This window comes from Salmo trutta, chromosome 38, assembly GCF_901001165.1.
Source record: "Salmo trutta chromosome 38, fSalTru1.1, whole genome shotgun sequence".
In the NCBI taxonomy this organism is placed as follows: Eukaryota; Metazoa; Chordata; class Actinopteri; order Salmoniformes; family Salmonidae; genus Salmo; species Salmo trutta.
The window spans coordinates 21,340,630-21,356,418 of NC_042994.1; the positions used below are offsets into that span (position 1 = coordinate 21,340,630).

Genomic DNA, 15,789 nt, shown 5'->3' on the forward strand with positions numbered 1-15,789 from the left:
GCATGGCCAGCCGTGGTAAAATTCTTATTGATATGATCGATTATCGGTGGCGACAGTGTTTCCTATCCTCTGTGCAGTAGGCAGCTGGGAGGAGGTGCTCTTATTCTCCATGGACTTTACAGTGTCCCAAAACTTTTTGGAATTAGTGCTACCAGAAGCAAATTTCTGTTTGAAAAAGCTAGCCTTAGCTTTCCTAACTGACTGAGTATATTGGTTCCTGACTTCCCTGAAGAGTTGCATATCGCGGGGGCTATTCGATGCTAATGCAGAACGCCACAGGATGTTTTTGTGCTGGTCAAGCCCAGTCAAATTTGGGGTGAACCAAGGGCTATATCTGTTCTTAGTTCTACATTTTTTTGAATGGGGCATACTTATTTAAGATGGAGAGGAAAGCACTTTTGAAGAGCAACCAGGCATCCTCTACTAACGGGATGAGGTCAATATCCTTCCAGGATAACTGGGCCAGGTCGGTTAGAAAGGCCTGCTCGCTGAAGTGTTTTAGGGAGCGTTTGACAGGGATGAGGGGTGGTCGTTTGACCGCGGACCCATTACGCACGCAGGCAATGAGGCAGTGATTGCTGAGATCCTGGTTGAAGACAGCAGAGGTGTATTTAGAGGGCAAGTTGGTCAGGATGATATCTAAGAGGGTGCCCATGGTTACGGATTTTGGGTTGTACCTGGTGGGTTCCTTGATAATTTGTGTGAGATTGAGGGAATCTAGTTTAGATTGTAGGACGGCCGGGGTGTTAAGCATATTCCAATTTAGGTCGCCTAACAGTACGAACTCTGAAGATATATGGGGGGCAATCAATTCACATATGGTGTCCAGGGCACAGCTGGGGGCTGAAGAGGGTCTATAACAAGCTTCAACGGTGAGAGACTTGTTTCTGGAAAGGTGGATTTTTAAAAGCAGAAGCTCGAATTGTTTGGGCCCAACCTGGATAGTATGACAGAACTCTGCGGGCTATCTCTGCAGTAGATTGCAACTCCGCCCTCTTTGGCAGTTCTATCTTGTCGGAAAATGTTATAGTTGGGGATGGACATTTTTGGTGGCCTTCCTAAACCAGGATTCATACAGGGCTAGGACATCCGGGTTGGCGGAGTGTGCTAAATAAGTGAATAAAACAAACTTAGGGAGGAGGCTTCTAATGTTAACATGCATGTAACCAATGCTTTTACGGTTACAGAAGTCAACAAATAAGAGTGCCTGGGGAATGGGAGTGATGCTGGGGGCTGCAGGGCCTGGGTTAACCTCTACATCACCAGAGGAACGGAGGAGGAGTAGGATAAGAGTACGGCTAAAGGCTAAAATAACTGGTCGTCTAGTGCGTTCGAAACAGAGTAAAGGGGGCAGGTTTCTGGGCACGGAAGGATGGATTCAAGGCATAATGTACAGACAAGGGTATGGTAGGATGTGAGTACAGTGGAGGAAAGCCTAGGCATTGAGTGACGAAGCACTATTTAAGCCAGGTGCTGTCAACGCATGTGTGGGGGGTGGAACAACAGGGCTAGCTAAGGCATATTGAGCAGGGCTGGAGGCTCTACAGTGAAATAAGACAACAATTACTAACCAAAACAGCAATGGACAAGGCATATTGACATTAAGGAGAGGCATGTGTAGCCAAGAAATCATAGGGTCCGAGCTGTAGGCACGGAGATTCAGACAGCTAGCAGGCCGGGGCTAGCAGCAGGCTAGCAGATGGGCCTCAGGGGGACGCGCAACAGGGAAGCCTGTTGAAACCCCCTTGCACGGTAATGTCGGCAGACCAGTCGTGATGGCTTGGCGGGGCTCCATGTCGGCAGCAAAGGGTTCAAGCAAATTGGCAATAGAGGTATTATCTGATGGATTTCTTCAGGCTAGCCAGGAGATGGGCCTAGCTCGAGGCTAACTCCAGACTAACTGGTGCTTGCTATGGGACAGAAACCCCCTCGGACGGTTACGTCGGTAGACCAGTCGTGATGGATCGGCGGGGCTCCGTGTCAGCAGCAAAGGTTACAGGCCAATTGGCAAAAGTGGTAATTGAAGCCCAAGAATTCTTGATAGATATATTCGGCTAGCTGGGAGACGGGCCTAGATTCGAGGCTAGCTCCAGGCTAACTGGTGCTTGCTTCGTGACAGAGACGTTAGCCAGGAGTAGCCACTCGGATAGCAGCTAGCTAACTGCGATCCAGAGTAAAGGTTCGGAGCTTGCGGTAGGAATCCGGAGATATTGTGGAGAAAAGCAGTCCGATATGCTCTGGGTTGATATCGCGTTGTGCAGGCTGGCAGGAGTTGACCGGGCTGAAGCTGGCAGATGTCCCATTTAACGGTGATGGCTAACTAGCAGTGGCTAACTGACTACTAGCTAATAGCTGGCTAGCTTGAAGGGAGTTACGGTTCTAAAATATAAAAAATGACAGATCCATACCGCATTGGGTGAGGCGGGTTGCAGGAGAGTATGTTCAGTGCGTAGATGGAAAAATTAGATTAAAAATATATACGAAGAAAGAAACGATATATACAAGGGACGGGACAAGAAAAATCAAAACATCCCTCTGCTACGCAATCTTGGAATCAATGCTGTCATGCTTTGGGCCTGCAAGTGTATCCACATGGCACTATGGAGTGATATTAGAGCCAACAGAAATTGATTCTGAATTTAATCATGTTGAATCATTTCAAAATGATTGAGATCAGATATAATTTCTGTTGCCACTAAAATCACTCCATATAGCAATACTTTCCCTTTTAGTTATTTTCTACTTATGATGTAGGGTTAAGAACAAGTTACTATTCTCTCATACCCACCAGTTCCTCATCATTTCCCAGCCCCCTTTAGGAGGTGAACGGATAACTTGATCCCCGGAGAAGCTTGGGGGAAACATGCATGTTTGAAGGTCAACAGACCCCGCTCTCATGTCTTCTTCACACACTGCACACACACATCGCCCCCCTAGCAGTCACATGCAAACACACACACACCCTACCCATGGACACACCCCTCACACATACCTGTCACACACCGGGCCCCAAGCAGTTCACGCAAACCTGCAGTTATGAGTCATGTTTAGCAACAGGTTAGCACCCCACATGAAAAAGCCATTCTCCTTTTAACATTTTCGCACCCTTAACATTCCTATCCTGCGTGTTTCAAGAGGTGTGTGTGTGTGTGTGTGTGTGTGTAGGGATGCATGTGCTGCTGTGTGTACCTATGTGTGTTTGCATGCATTTATTTGTATGTGTGTGTCAGGAAGCATGTGTTGGGATGTGTGTGTTACGAGGAGGTGTGATATATGGCCGATATACCACAGCCAAGGGCTGTTCTTATGTACAACGCAACGCGGAGTGCCTGGACACAGCCGTTAGCCGTGTTTTATATTGGCCATATATCACAAAGCCCAGAGGTGCCTTATAGCTATTATAAACTGGTTAACAATGTAATTAGAGCAGTCAAAATAAATGTTTTGTCATACCTGTGGTATACGGTCTGATATACCACGGCTGTCAGCCAATCAGTATTAAGGGCTCGAACCACCCAGTTTATGTGTATTTTGGTGTGTGTGTTATTCTGTTTGTTGCCTTGGTGTAACTCACACTAACCCAACTTCCAGGAAACACTTGGTAACAGCTTTGTCTGTGGCATTTGGGAAGAGGTGGACGTGATTGCTCCTCTGTTTGTTTTCCATGTCATGTGTGTACACCAAACCACACTTATCTGCATGAAGTAAATAGCAACAAACACACATACTTCATCATTTAGCTTCAACTGAAGGTGAATCTGGTACAAATGGTTTGAACCAAAATACAACCCTGTTTCGCTCCCAAACCTCACAGCACTTTTTATGCACAGTCAGGGTCACGTCATATACTACATGGACAGAAGTATGTGGACACACCTTCAAATGAGTGAATCTGGCTATTTAAGCCACAATGTTGCTAAGAGGTGTATACAATTGAGCACACTGCCATGCAATTGCCATAGACCAACATTAGCAGTAGAATGGCCCGTACTGAAGAGCTCAGTGACTTTCAACGTGGCACCGTCAAAGGATGCCAGCTTTCCAACAAGTCAGTTTGTAAATTTTTTGCCTTGCTAGAGCTGCCCCGGTCAACTGTAAGTGCTGTTATTGCGAGGTGGAAACGTCTAGGAGCAACATGGGCTCAGCCACGAAGTGGTAGGCCACACAAGCTCACAGAATGGAACAGCCGAGTGCTGAAGCGTGTTGCGCGTAAAAATCGCCTGCCCTCGGTTGCAACACTCACTACCGAGTTCCAAACTGCCTCTGGAAGCATTGTCAGCACAAGACCTGTTTGTCGGGAGCTTCATGAAATGGGTTTCCATGGCTAAGATCACCAATGCCAAGTGTCAGCTGGAGTGGTGCAAAGCTGGCCGCCATTGGACTCTGGAGCAGTGGAAACGCGTTCTCTGGAGTGATGAATCACACTTCACCATCTGGCAGTCCAACAGACAAATCTGGGTTTGGCGGATAGTGCAAATTGTAAAGTTTTGTGGTGGAGGAATAATGGTCTGGGGCTGTTTTTCATTGTTTAGGCTTGTTGAAATCGGTGTGGAAGAACTTGACTGGCCTGCACAGAGCCCTGACCTCAACCCCTCCGAACACCTTTGGGATGAATTGAAACGCAGAGCCAGGCCTAATCACCCAACATCAGTGCCTGACCTCACTAATGCTCTTATGGCTGAATGGAACCAAGTCCCTGCAGCAATGTTCCAGCATCTGGTGGAAATCCTTCCCAGAAGAGTGAAGGCTGTTATAGCAGCAAAGGGGGACCAAATCCATATTAATGCCCATGATTTTGTAATGAGATGTTCGATGAGCAGGTGTTCACATAGTTTTGGCCATGTAGTCTATTTCAATCATTTTTATTACGAAAGTTATTGTTCGATGATAGTAGCTATTACTAATGAAACTTGGTGCTTGGTTTCCCTGCGAAAGGTTGTTAATATGACAATGTACCTTGCTGCAGCAAGGCATTTTGAAAAAAGTTATGTTTTGATGCCCAGAACAGCAGATGTTAAAGCTTCTTATTCGATGTGATTTTTCTTTCTATTCACACCTTTTGCTGTTTTATGAGGGGATTGGCTCTATGTTCTTTGACAAATCGAAATGGGAGAATACATTTTTATTAAATTTGGGCTTCATTTCTGAATGAATGAATTATTTTTCTCCAGAGCGGAAATGGATACATGCGGATAATTTATTGATGTCACATGACTTGTATTGTCTCATAGAAACACGGAGGAATCCTGAGGATTTTCCCAGAGGCCAAGGCGCAGTTCGTCGACATCGAACCCAAGTTCGACCGCCTGCTCTTCTTCTGGTCGGACCGGCGGAACCCCCATGAGGTGCAGCCGGCATACCACACCAGGTAGGGTGATCTCTTAGCTTGACGTCTGACCTTTTGAACCCAGAGAAAATGTCATACTGTCACGGATCCTTAAGGGCAGGAGGAAGGGGCAGAGTCAAACGCAGGAGACTTATGTCCAGTAGTGCCGAAGTTTATTTACACCGACAACACTCGGTGGTCAAAAAGGTTACAGGGTGCGCACAATGCCCAAAAGGGAAACGGGTAATCCACGAATGAAAAAATACGCACGGGGCGCAGCCCGGCAATAATAATAATCCAACGTGTTCCTCTGGGAAAACACAACAACAGCGTACACAAACACTGCCCACTGACATACAATTAATCCCGCACAAAAAAACGAACCCAAAGGAACAAACTAAATACCCCCCCCCCACTAATGACAGACAAGAAACAGGTGCGGACCTAGACAGACAAAAACCAAAGAACACAGAAACATAGATCGGTGGCAGCTAGTAGACCGGCGACGACGAGCGCCGCCCGACCGGGGAGGGGCGCCATCTTCTGTGGATACTGTGACACATACTCCTGACCTTAGACCCAGGGTTGTCTGCTTGTCTTCCATCACAATCCCAAACTTCCTGTTTTGTGTTGCTTATTGTAATGTCATTTAAGTAAAGCATCCGTCACAGGCCATTTTGAGAACTTGGCTGAAGCGTGAATTGTGACTTAGGTTAATGCATCACATGATTTATGAACAGGCATTATTGTAAAGTGTTACCACATTAATTAAGCAACACCACCAACAATATCCAGCTTTAATATATTAGAAAATGCTCAATACTGTTAGAATAGTTGGACTATGACAAATGGTAGTGTTGGTGTTAGTATGTATACCTACTATGTGAATAATTGTATGTTAGTTGACCTCTGTTTCCGTTGTCTCACTCCGCTGTCCAGGTATGCCATAACAGTTTGGTATTTTGATGCCGATGAACGAGCTCGGGCCAAGGAGAAATACCTAACAAGTAAGATGGAGTCCTGGGCACGTATTCATAAAACATCTCAAAGTAAGAGTGCTGATCTAGGATCGGTTTTGCCTTTTGGATCATAATAAATAAGATAAAATGATTCTAGATCAGCACTTGATCCTAGATCAGCAATGTGAGACTAAGAAACTTTACGAATACAGGGCCAAAGTGATCATCATAAGAACGCATTCATAAGAATATATATTTTTTTTTTTTTTACTTATTTTTTTACTTATTCTGTTCATAATGTTGCTGCTACCGTCTCTTATGACCGAAAATAACTTCTGGATATTAGAATAGCGATTACTCACCAGGAACTGGCAGAAGCTTTTTCCTTTAACGAGTCTGACGAGCCCACGTGAAGGACATACAGCTTTCCCGGGAACAGGCCCAAATCCCTGTCATTTGCGTGAAGAGAAGATGGAGAAAAAGAGGAAGGAGTTCAGGCTGCCTTCTGAGAATTCATAGGCGATCGAATAAACCCCCACTGCTTTCTGTTCTACTAGCTAACATGCAGTCATTCAAAAATAAAATTGACGACCTATGAGGAAGAATAAACTACCAACAGGACATTAAAAACTGTAATATCTTATGCTTCACGGAGTCGTGGCTGAACGACGATATTATCAACATACAGCTGGCTGGTAATACGCTGTATCGGGAGGATATAACAGCGGCGCCTGGTAAGACAAGGGATGGTGGCTTATGCATATTTGTAAACAACAGCTGGTGCACGATATCTAAGGAAGTCTCAAGGTTCTGCTCGTCTGAGGTAGAGTATGTCATGATAAGCTGTAGACCATACTAACTATCTAGAGACTTTTCATCTGTATTTTTCGTAGCTGTCTACATACCACCACAGACCAATGCTGGCACAAAGACCGCACTCAATGAGCTGTATTCCGCCATAAGCAAACAGGAAAACGCTCATCCAGAGGCAGCGATCCTAGTGGCCGGTGACTTTAATGCAGGAAAACTTAAATCCGTTACACCAAATTTCTATCAGCATGTTAAATGTGCAACCAGAGGGAAAAAACTCTAGACCACCTTTACTCCACACACAGATGCTTACAAAGCTCTCCCTCGCCCTCCATTTGGCAAATCTGACCATAATTCTATCCTCCTGATTCCTGCTTACAAGCAAAAATGAAAGCAGGAAGCATCAGTGACTCGGTCAATAAAAAAAAGTGGTTAGAGGAAGCAGATGCTAAGCTACAGGACTGTTTTGCTAGCACAGACTGGAATATGATCCGGGATTCTTCCGATGGACTACACCAGATCAGTCATTGGCTTCATTAATAAGTGCATCGATGACATCGTCCCCACAGTGACCGTACATACCCCAACCCGAAGCCATGGATTACAGGCAACATCCACACTGAGCTAAAGGCTAGAGCTGCCGCTTTCAAGGAGCGGGACTCTAACCCGGAAGCTTATAAGAAATTACGCTATGCCCTCCGAACCATCAAACAGGCAAAGCATCAATACAGAACTAAGATTGAATCGTACTACACCGGCTCTGATGCTCGTCGAATGTGGGAGGGCTTGCAAACCATTACAGACTACAAAGGGAAGCACAGCCAAGAGCTGCCCAGTGACACGAGCCTACCAGGGAGGAGGTCAGAGACCTGGCCGTGTGGTGCCAGGACAACAACCTCTCCCTCAACGTGATCAAGACAAAGGAGATGATTGTGGACTACAGGAAAAGGAGAACTGAACATGCCCCCGTTCTCATCGACGGAGCAGGTTGAGAGCTTCAAGTTCCTTGGTGTCCACATCACCAACAAACTAACATGGTCCAAGCACACCAAGACAGTCGTGAAGAGGGCACGACAAAACCTATTCCCCCTCAGGAGACTGAAAAGATTTGGCATGGGTCCTCAGATCCTCAAAAGGTTCTACAGCTGCATCATCGGGAGCATCCTGCCTGGTTGCATCACTGCCTGGTATGGCAACTGCTCGGCCTCTGACCGCAAGGCACTACAGAGGGTAGTGCGTACTGCCCAGTACATCACTGGGGCCAAGCTTCCTGCCATCAAGGACCTCTATACCAGGCGGTGTCAGAGGAAGGCCCTAAATTGTCGAAGACTCCAGCCACCCTAGTCATAGACTGTTCTCTTTGCTACCTCACGGCAAGCGGTACCGGTGCACCAAGTCTAGGTCCTAGAGGCTTCTAAACAGCTTCTACCCCCAACCCATAAGACTCCTGAACATCTAATCAAATGGCTACCCAGACTATTTGCATTGCCCACCCCCCACCCCCTCTTTTACGCCACTGCTACTCTGTTATTATCTATGCATAGTCACTTTACTAACTCTACCTACAGTGGTTTGCAAAAGTATTCACCCCCTTGGCATTTTTACTATTTTGTTGCCTTACAACCTGGAATTTAAATATTTTTTGGGGGGGTTGTATCATTTGATTTACACAACATGCCTACCACTTTGAAGATGCAAAATATTTTTTATTGCGAAACAAACATGAAATAAAAAAATAATAAACTTGAAATAAATAATAAACTTGTGCATGCATATCTATTCACCCCCCCCCCAATCAATACTTTTGTAACGTGGCAGTCGGGAAGTTAGTTCAGGGAGTGAATCATTTAATTAATAAATGAAAACATAATAAAAACCAAGATACACGAACAACGCACAGGCATGAAACTGAAACAATGACGCCTGGGGAAGGAACCAAAGCGAGTGAGAGATATATATATATATATAGGGCAGGTAATCAAGGGGGTGATGGAGTCCAGGTGAGTGTCATAATGCACGTAACGATGGTGACAGGTGTGCGCCATAACGAGAAGCCTGGTGACCTAGAGGCTGGAGAGGGAGCACACGTGACTGTACCCCCTCCCCGACGTGTGGCTCCATCCACAGGACGCCGACCAAGATGACGATCCCGGGATCAGGAGCGGACCGGTCACCTCTGCTAAGGTGTGGGAACCTGTCGATCCAGCTTAGGTGCGGGACCATGGTGACCTAGAGCACTGGAGAGAGAGCATACGTGAAAACTTTGTCGAGCCACCTTTTGCAGCAATTACATCTGCAAATCTTTGAGGGTATGTTTCTATAAGTTTGGCACATCTAGTCTGTCACGTCCTGACCAGCAGAGGGAGTGTTGTTTAGTATTGGTCAGGACGTGGCAGAGGTTGTGTGTTGTATGTAGTTTCTAGTTGTTCTGTTTCTGTGTTAGTCTGTGTGACTCCCGATCATGAACAGCTGGATATCGTTGTTCCTGATTGGGAGTCGTGTGTTTTTCTCTTGGGGTTGTGGGTTGTTTTCGTTAGCACTGCTATTATTGTAAGTATAGCCTGTTAACCTGTCTTTAGTCGTTCTTGTTTATTGTTTTCCGTGTTTGCTTTATTCATTATCATTAAAAGATGAGTATTCACATCCCGCCTGCATTTTGGTCACTTCAACACAACGACAGCCGTTACAGAACAACCCACCAAACCAAGACCAAGCAGCGGAGAAAGGAGCGGCAGGTTGAGAAAAGGGACTTTGAGTTGGACACTCGTGAAAAATGGACTTGGGAACAGATTCTTCAACACAACTTCAACACAACGACAGCCGTTACATAGTCACTGGGATTTTTGCCCATTCTTCAAGGCAAAACTTATTCAGCTCCTTCAAGTTGGATTGGTTCCACTGGTGTACCCCAATATTTAAATCATACCACAGATTCTCAATTGGATTGAGGTCTAGTCTTTGACTAGGCCATTCCAAGACATGTAAAGGTTTCCCCTTAAACCACTCAAATGTTGCTGGAAGGTGAACCTATGTCCCAGTCTCAAATCTCTGGAAGACTGAAACAGGTTGCCCTCAAGAATTTCCCTGTATTTTGCGCCATCCATCATTCCTTCAATTCTGACCAGTTTCCCAGTCCCTGCCGATGAAGAACATCCCCACAGCATGATGCTGCCACCACCATGTTTCACTGTGGGGATGGTGTTCCCGGGGTGAGGAGAGGTGTTGGGTTTGCGCTTCACATAGCGTTTTCCTTGATGCCCAAAAAGCTCAATTTTAGTCTCATCTGACCAGAGTATTTTCTTCCATATGTTTGGAGAGTATCCCACATGCATTTTGGTGAACACCAAATGTGTTTGCTTATTTTTTTCTTTAAGCAATGACTTTTTTCTGGCCACTCTTCCGTAAAGCCCAGCACTGGAGTGCACTGCTTAAAGTGGTCCCATGGACAGATACTCCAATCTCCACCGTGGAGCTTTGCAGTTCCTTCAGGGTTATCTTTGGTCTCATTGTTGCCTTTGATTAATGCCCTCCTTGCCTGGTCTGTGAGTTTTGGTGGGCGGCCCTCTCTTGGCAGGTTTTTTTGTGGTGCCATATTCTTTCAATTTTTTTGTAATGGATTTAATGGTGCTCCGTGGGATGTTCAAAGATTCAGATCTTTTTTTTTATAACCCAACCCTAATTTGTAATTCTCCACATCTTTGTCCCTGACCCGTTTGGAGAGCTCCTTGGTCTTCATGGTGCCGTTTGCTTGGTGGTGCCCCTTGCTTAGTGGTGTTGCAAGCCTCTGGGGCCTTTCAGAACAGGTGTATAGACGTGGCCAAAAGTTTTCCAAGCATTGATTATGCAAGAATGGGCTGCCATCAGTCAGGATGTGGCCCAGAAGTTAATTGACAGCATACCAGGGCGGATTGCAGAGGTCTTGAAAAAGAAGGGTCAACACTGCAAGTATTGACTCTTTGCATCAACTTCATGTAAATGTCAATAAAAGCCATTGACACTTATGAAGTGCTTGTAATTATACTTCAGTATTCCATAGTAACATCTGACAAAAATATCTGAAGACACTGAGGCAGCAGACTTTGTGAAAATTAATATTTGTGTCATTCTCAACTTTTGGCCACGACTGTAACGTGACAGATCATGTTACACTTAGATTGTACACAGGTGGACTTTATTTAACCAACTATGTGACGTCTGAAGGTAATTGGTTGCACCAGATCTTATTTAGGGGTTTCATAGCAAAGGGGGTGAATCAATATGCACGCACCACTTTCCTGTTTTTTTTAAAATTCTTATAAACAACTTTTTTTTTTATTTCACTTCACCAATTTTGACTATTTTGTGTATGTCCATTACATGAAATCCAAATAAAATATATTTAAATTACAGGTTGTAATGCAACAAAATAGGAAAAACACCAAGATGGGTGAATACTTTTGCAAGGCACTGTACCTGTACATATTACCCTGCACATTGACTCTGTACCCCCTGTATAGTCTCGCTATTGTTATTTTACTGCTGCTCTTTAATTACTTGTTCCTTCTATTTCTTATTTATATTTTTTAAACTGCATTGTTGGTTTGGGGCTTGTAAGTAAGCGTTTCACTGTTGTATTCGGCGCATGTGACTAATACGATTTCATTTGAAGAAAGAATAATTTAAATGAAGTCATTAGAAATAAGAATTTGTTCTTAACTGGTTGAATAAAATATAACTCTCACCCTCCTTCTCTATTCCGTTCTATAGGTGCAGGAGAAAAGGGAGTAAACGTAGAATTGAACAAGCCGTCGGTTCTGAGCTAATATGAGAGAAGCGTCCTGCCATCACCTGCTGCTGCTGTGGACAGAGGGGGAAAGAGGGATGGAAAAACGATGGTGGGATGAAGAGGAGAAAGACGAAAGAAACCAACTTGGACTACTCCGCTTTCTTTATACTTTAATATCCAAAGTTGACACACACAACACACACACAAACCCTGAATGTGATGTCATTGCACTGCAAAGAATCATCATTATTTGCCAAGTTTCTGTTTTTGCTTATTGCTTTGATTTTTGGCCTTTATTATGTGAAGAATGCTGGTGTAAAAATGAGCTATGGAGAAAAATAATATCTATTAAGTGAACCAAATGGGGAAAAAATATAATATTGTTGTGAATTTTGGGGTCATGAAAGAAGTGTACCCATATGTACTTATCTGTCAGACGGGTTGCCATGGTCTCCATCGGATGGATCTCTCACTGTTATAAAAACAAAAACGTACAAAAGACTGTCCCTCGACAGGAGGTTGTGACACACTGTCCGGCTATTGCCTGATGCGCATTATAGGGCCAACTCACCGTACTGCGCTAATTTGGATACTTTCTTTTCACATTATCCTTTGCATCACAATTCTAGTAAATGAGGATAATGAGTAACCACGCCAGACCAGTACAACTAGTCTCGGCCCGGTTTGGCTTAGTTGAGTGAAAAGGCTATTAATAGCTTGAGCTGCACTGACTCGAATAAGATAGAAGTTTTCACATTTTTTGAAAACGGCGGTAGTGATTTTCACATTGCAGGTATATGTTGACTGCGGTGCTGTTCTGTGTCCTGGCACTCATTGCTTGGTAACTGGGTCTTGTTCATTAGGCACCAAACAGAAGAAAATGGACTGAAACTGACATGCTCGTTTTCCGTTGCTAAACAGTTTTAAAAGTTTTCCTTGCGTGCCCTAATGAACACGGCCCTGTGTGCGCTACAGGAGCATCCTGACCTGTGATCAGTAATCTGTCTGTTGTTGCAGACGTTAATATCACCTTTGTCTTAAAAACCAAACACTGACACCTACCTATTCGCCTTGCGAATAGTTCTGAAGTTGAATTTTTTGTAAAAAGGTGGGTTTTATAAGTGCGTTTTGAGTCTACTGCTGTATGGGATCGTCATTACAGCTTGTGTGTGTTTGTGTGTATCTGCACGTATGCATGTGTGCGATTCCTTCTCTAGCCACTGAGCCGAGCCGAGGTTGAAAGTGAGTGAGAGAGACTAATAATACTGTCATGACTATTCTCTCTGGCTATACACCATCGCCATCATGTGGTCACATCTGACCTAGCGGTTAAGAGCGTTGGGCTTGTATCCGAACGCTCGCTGGGGTGGAAAAATATGCCTTTCTGCCCTTGAGCAAGGCAATAACACCCAACAACAACTGCGCCGTTGACGTCGATTAAGGCAGCCACCCGCACATCTCTGATTCAGTGGGTTTGGGTCGAACGCATTCAGTTGTGCAACTGATTAGGTTGTCCATTTCTCCATCCACCCTAAAACATACCACAGAACCCTTGCATGTGATTATGTTCAAACTGTATTTATTTGCCATTGATCTATTCATTTATCAATAAATCAGTTGACAATAAATAAGACAACATTTAGAGAACAATGTATGTATGTATTGTTTGCATCAACTTTAAAATATAAATTCCGGTATGTAATTACAGACGTTTCAATTGGTTCCATTGTAAAGGGCAAGCTCAATCAAGCACAGCTGAAATATACTTTTTTTCACCCATGTCTGAATATATTCATTGCAGTCTCCTCGGGAGCTTCTCTTCCCAGGCCATGTCTCACATTACATCCACAGGAAAGCCAAGGACCTTTTTCTAGTCCCTACTCTTTTGGTGTTTACAAATGTATGAAGGAATAAAATAGGTGCAAGGAATATGGAGGAAACTCCCCAAATAAATGTTGATGACGGCTCTGCCAACACTGTTTACGTAACAACAAATGACAGTCGCTGTACAGAGCTGTTAGAGAGAGGTTGAGTGAATAGCAGAGTCTGGCTTGTTCTGCTCTAACCAGGAGTATGGTCCCTACTATCAGGAGCAGGGCAGGGGCCCACCTATTGCATTCAGAAAAAAACACCAAGATGATTCATGATTTCGTAGTTGGCTTTCGAGTTTACATCAAGGGCAACCAAGAAGACAAAGATCAGATGAGAAATGTTCCGCCAATGACCGTCACCTTGTCTTTGGACAAATTCCACTTGAGGTATTCAGTACACTTGGCCCAAGGATGCTGGAGATGGAGGTGATGGCCAAAGCTACAACCCCACTGTAATGGGGAAACAGAACAATTGCCAGTATGGACATCATCCACCCTGCCATTCCCACGGTGTTGACCACAAACTCCATCCAACTCTGCTTCAGTGGGGCTTTAGGAGGTATTGGAGGGGTAGACAGTTCTGTACAGCATGGTCCCCCTGGTCAGGTGCAAGGCTGAGGCCCCCCAGCCGATGTAAAGCCCTCAGCTCACTCTAGGAGATCAACGGGTTGTGGGAGTTTCAGATTATGTTTCTAGCTATCCAGGAGAAAGGGATGAGGAACAGAGTTTCAGTTAGGATGAACAGAATTCCGTTAATCATCACTATGGCCTTAAACTTTTCACTCTTGATGTGCACTTGACCCTGATGAGCAGCATGACCCCCAGAACCCCCGACATGATGGAGATGATGATCAGGGCTCTGGAGGCCTGCAGGTCCTGAGGTAAGGCCAGCATGGAGACGTAGACCTTACACTGCATCTGGCCTGTGCTCTTGGTCACACATCTCATCCACAGGCCCTCCCAGATGAAAAGGTTGTCTCCTGTGGTTATCTCTATCCAAGTGGGGAGTGTGCAGACCACAATGGTCATGTTAAATCCTATGACTCTCTGTCCATGCCCATCAACATGCTCTCTTCTACATCTGCCCTTTCTGGAGGAAGGGTGATACAGTAAAAAGCCCTCTGTCTGCTTTACTGTGGTGTCAAAAATTAGGGTGTCACGGAAACACAAACAATTAATAAAGACGTGGTTGTACATTTTCATTGTATTTATTATTGAGATTTTTATTAAAATGAGAAAGTAATTTGGCATTGTGATATCAACAATTATAAGTGGACAGACACAGCTAATGCCTTTTTGGTTCTTAATTTCGAACACTGCTTGACATGGCCTCCACGCAGGGAGCCATAACTTCCATCTGCTCTAGCACACATACAAACCAAACCAATGGTGCATATAAACACTAGATGACTGACAGGTGGCGCTATTTTGAACTCACTGTCACCATTTTTGTACCCCTCCAACACTTTGTCAAGCATATTATATAACAGACACTTTATTAATGCATACTTTTAAATTTTATTATATGAACAAACAAAACAAAAAGAGTTTTTCCTTAAAGTATCATTTTTTGAGAATACGAATGTTACTGTTCACTCTACAACAAATAAATACTTAAATATATGTCATTTTGCCCTAGAAACATTAAATTGAAATAATGTAGCATTCCATTCATTCCTATGGAGGACTGCTCCTTCTGAGAAGTACCAATATGGCGGACAGTGGCTTCAAAGTCTCTCAATGGCCAATACATATCAAATCAAATTTTATAATCAACAATCTAGTGTTTTAATACATAATTTATACAAATCCCTACAGCAGGGTTCCCCAGCTGGCGGCACGCAGGCCAAATTTGGCCCGTGGGTGGTTTTATTCCGCCCCCAAACTTTTCTTGTTTTAATTTCATTGTTAGACATAAAAGACTGTAAAAACACCAAGTGATTTTAATTTTGGAAATCTGTTCCAAACTATTCCCACGCATAATAGACACATGATCGATCGTATACAAATGTAAGCATGGTTTGAAATGATCTGTTTGTGATTCTTGAGGTCAAATTT

General features: G+C 44.2%; 1 protein-coding gene across 3 annotated transcripts in view; it reads left to right on the forward strand.

The window, feature by feature from the left end:
* Window positions 1–13,639, forward strand: part of LOC115177591 (egl nine homolog 1) — a 42,998-nt gene extending 29,359 nt beyond the window's left edge. The window contains exons 3-5 of one of the 3 annotated variants that reach the window (XM_029738472.1): window positions 5,232–5,368; window positions 6,266–6,375; window positions 11,842–13,639. In XM_029738472.1, coding sequence (XP_029594332.1) covers window positions 5,232–5,368; window positions 6,266–6,375; window positions 11,842–11,897 — 303 coding nt within the window. In that variant the 3' untranslated portion in view covers window positions 11,898–13,639. The remainder of the gene's footprint in view (window positions 1–5,231; window positions 5,369–6,265; window positions 6,376–11,841) is intronic. The other 2 variants (XM_029738473.1, XM_029738474.1) reach the window with 2 other exon arrangements.
* Window positions 13,640–15,789: the final 2,150 nt, after the last annotated feature.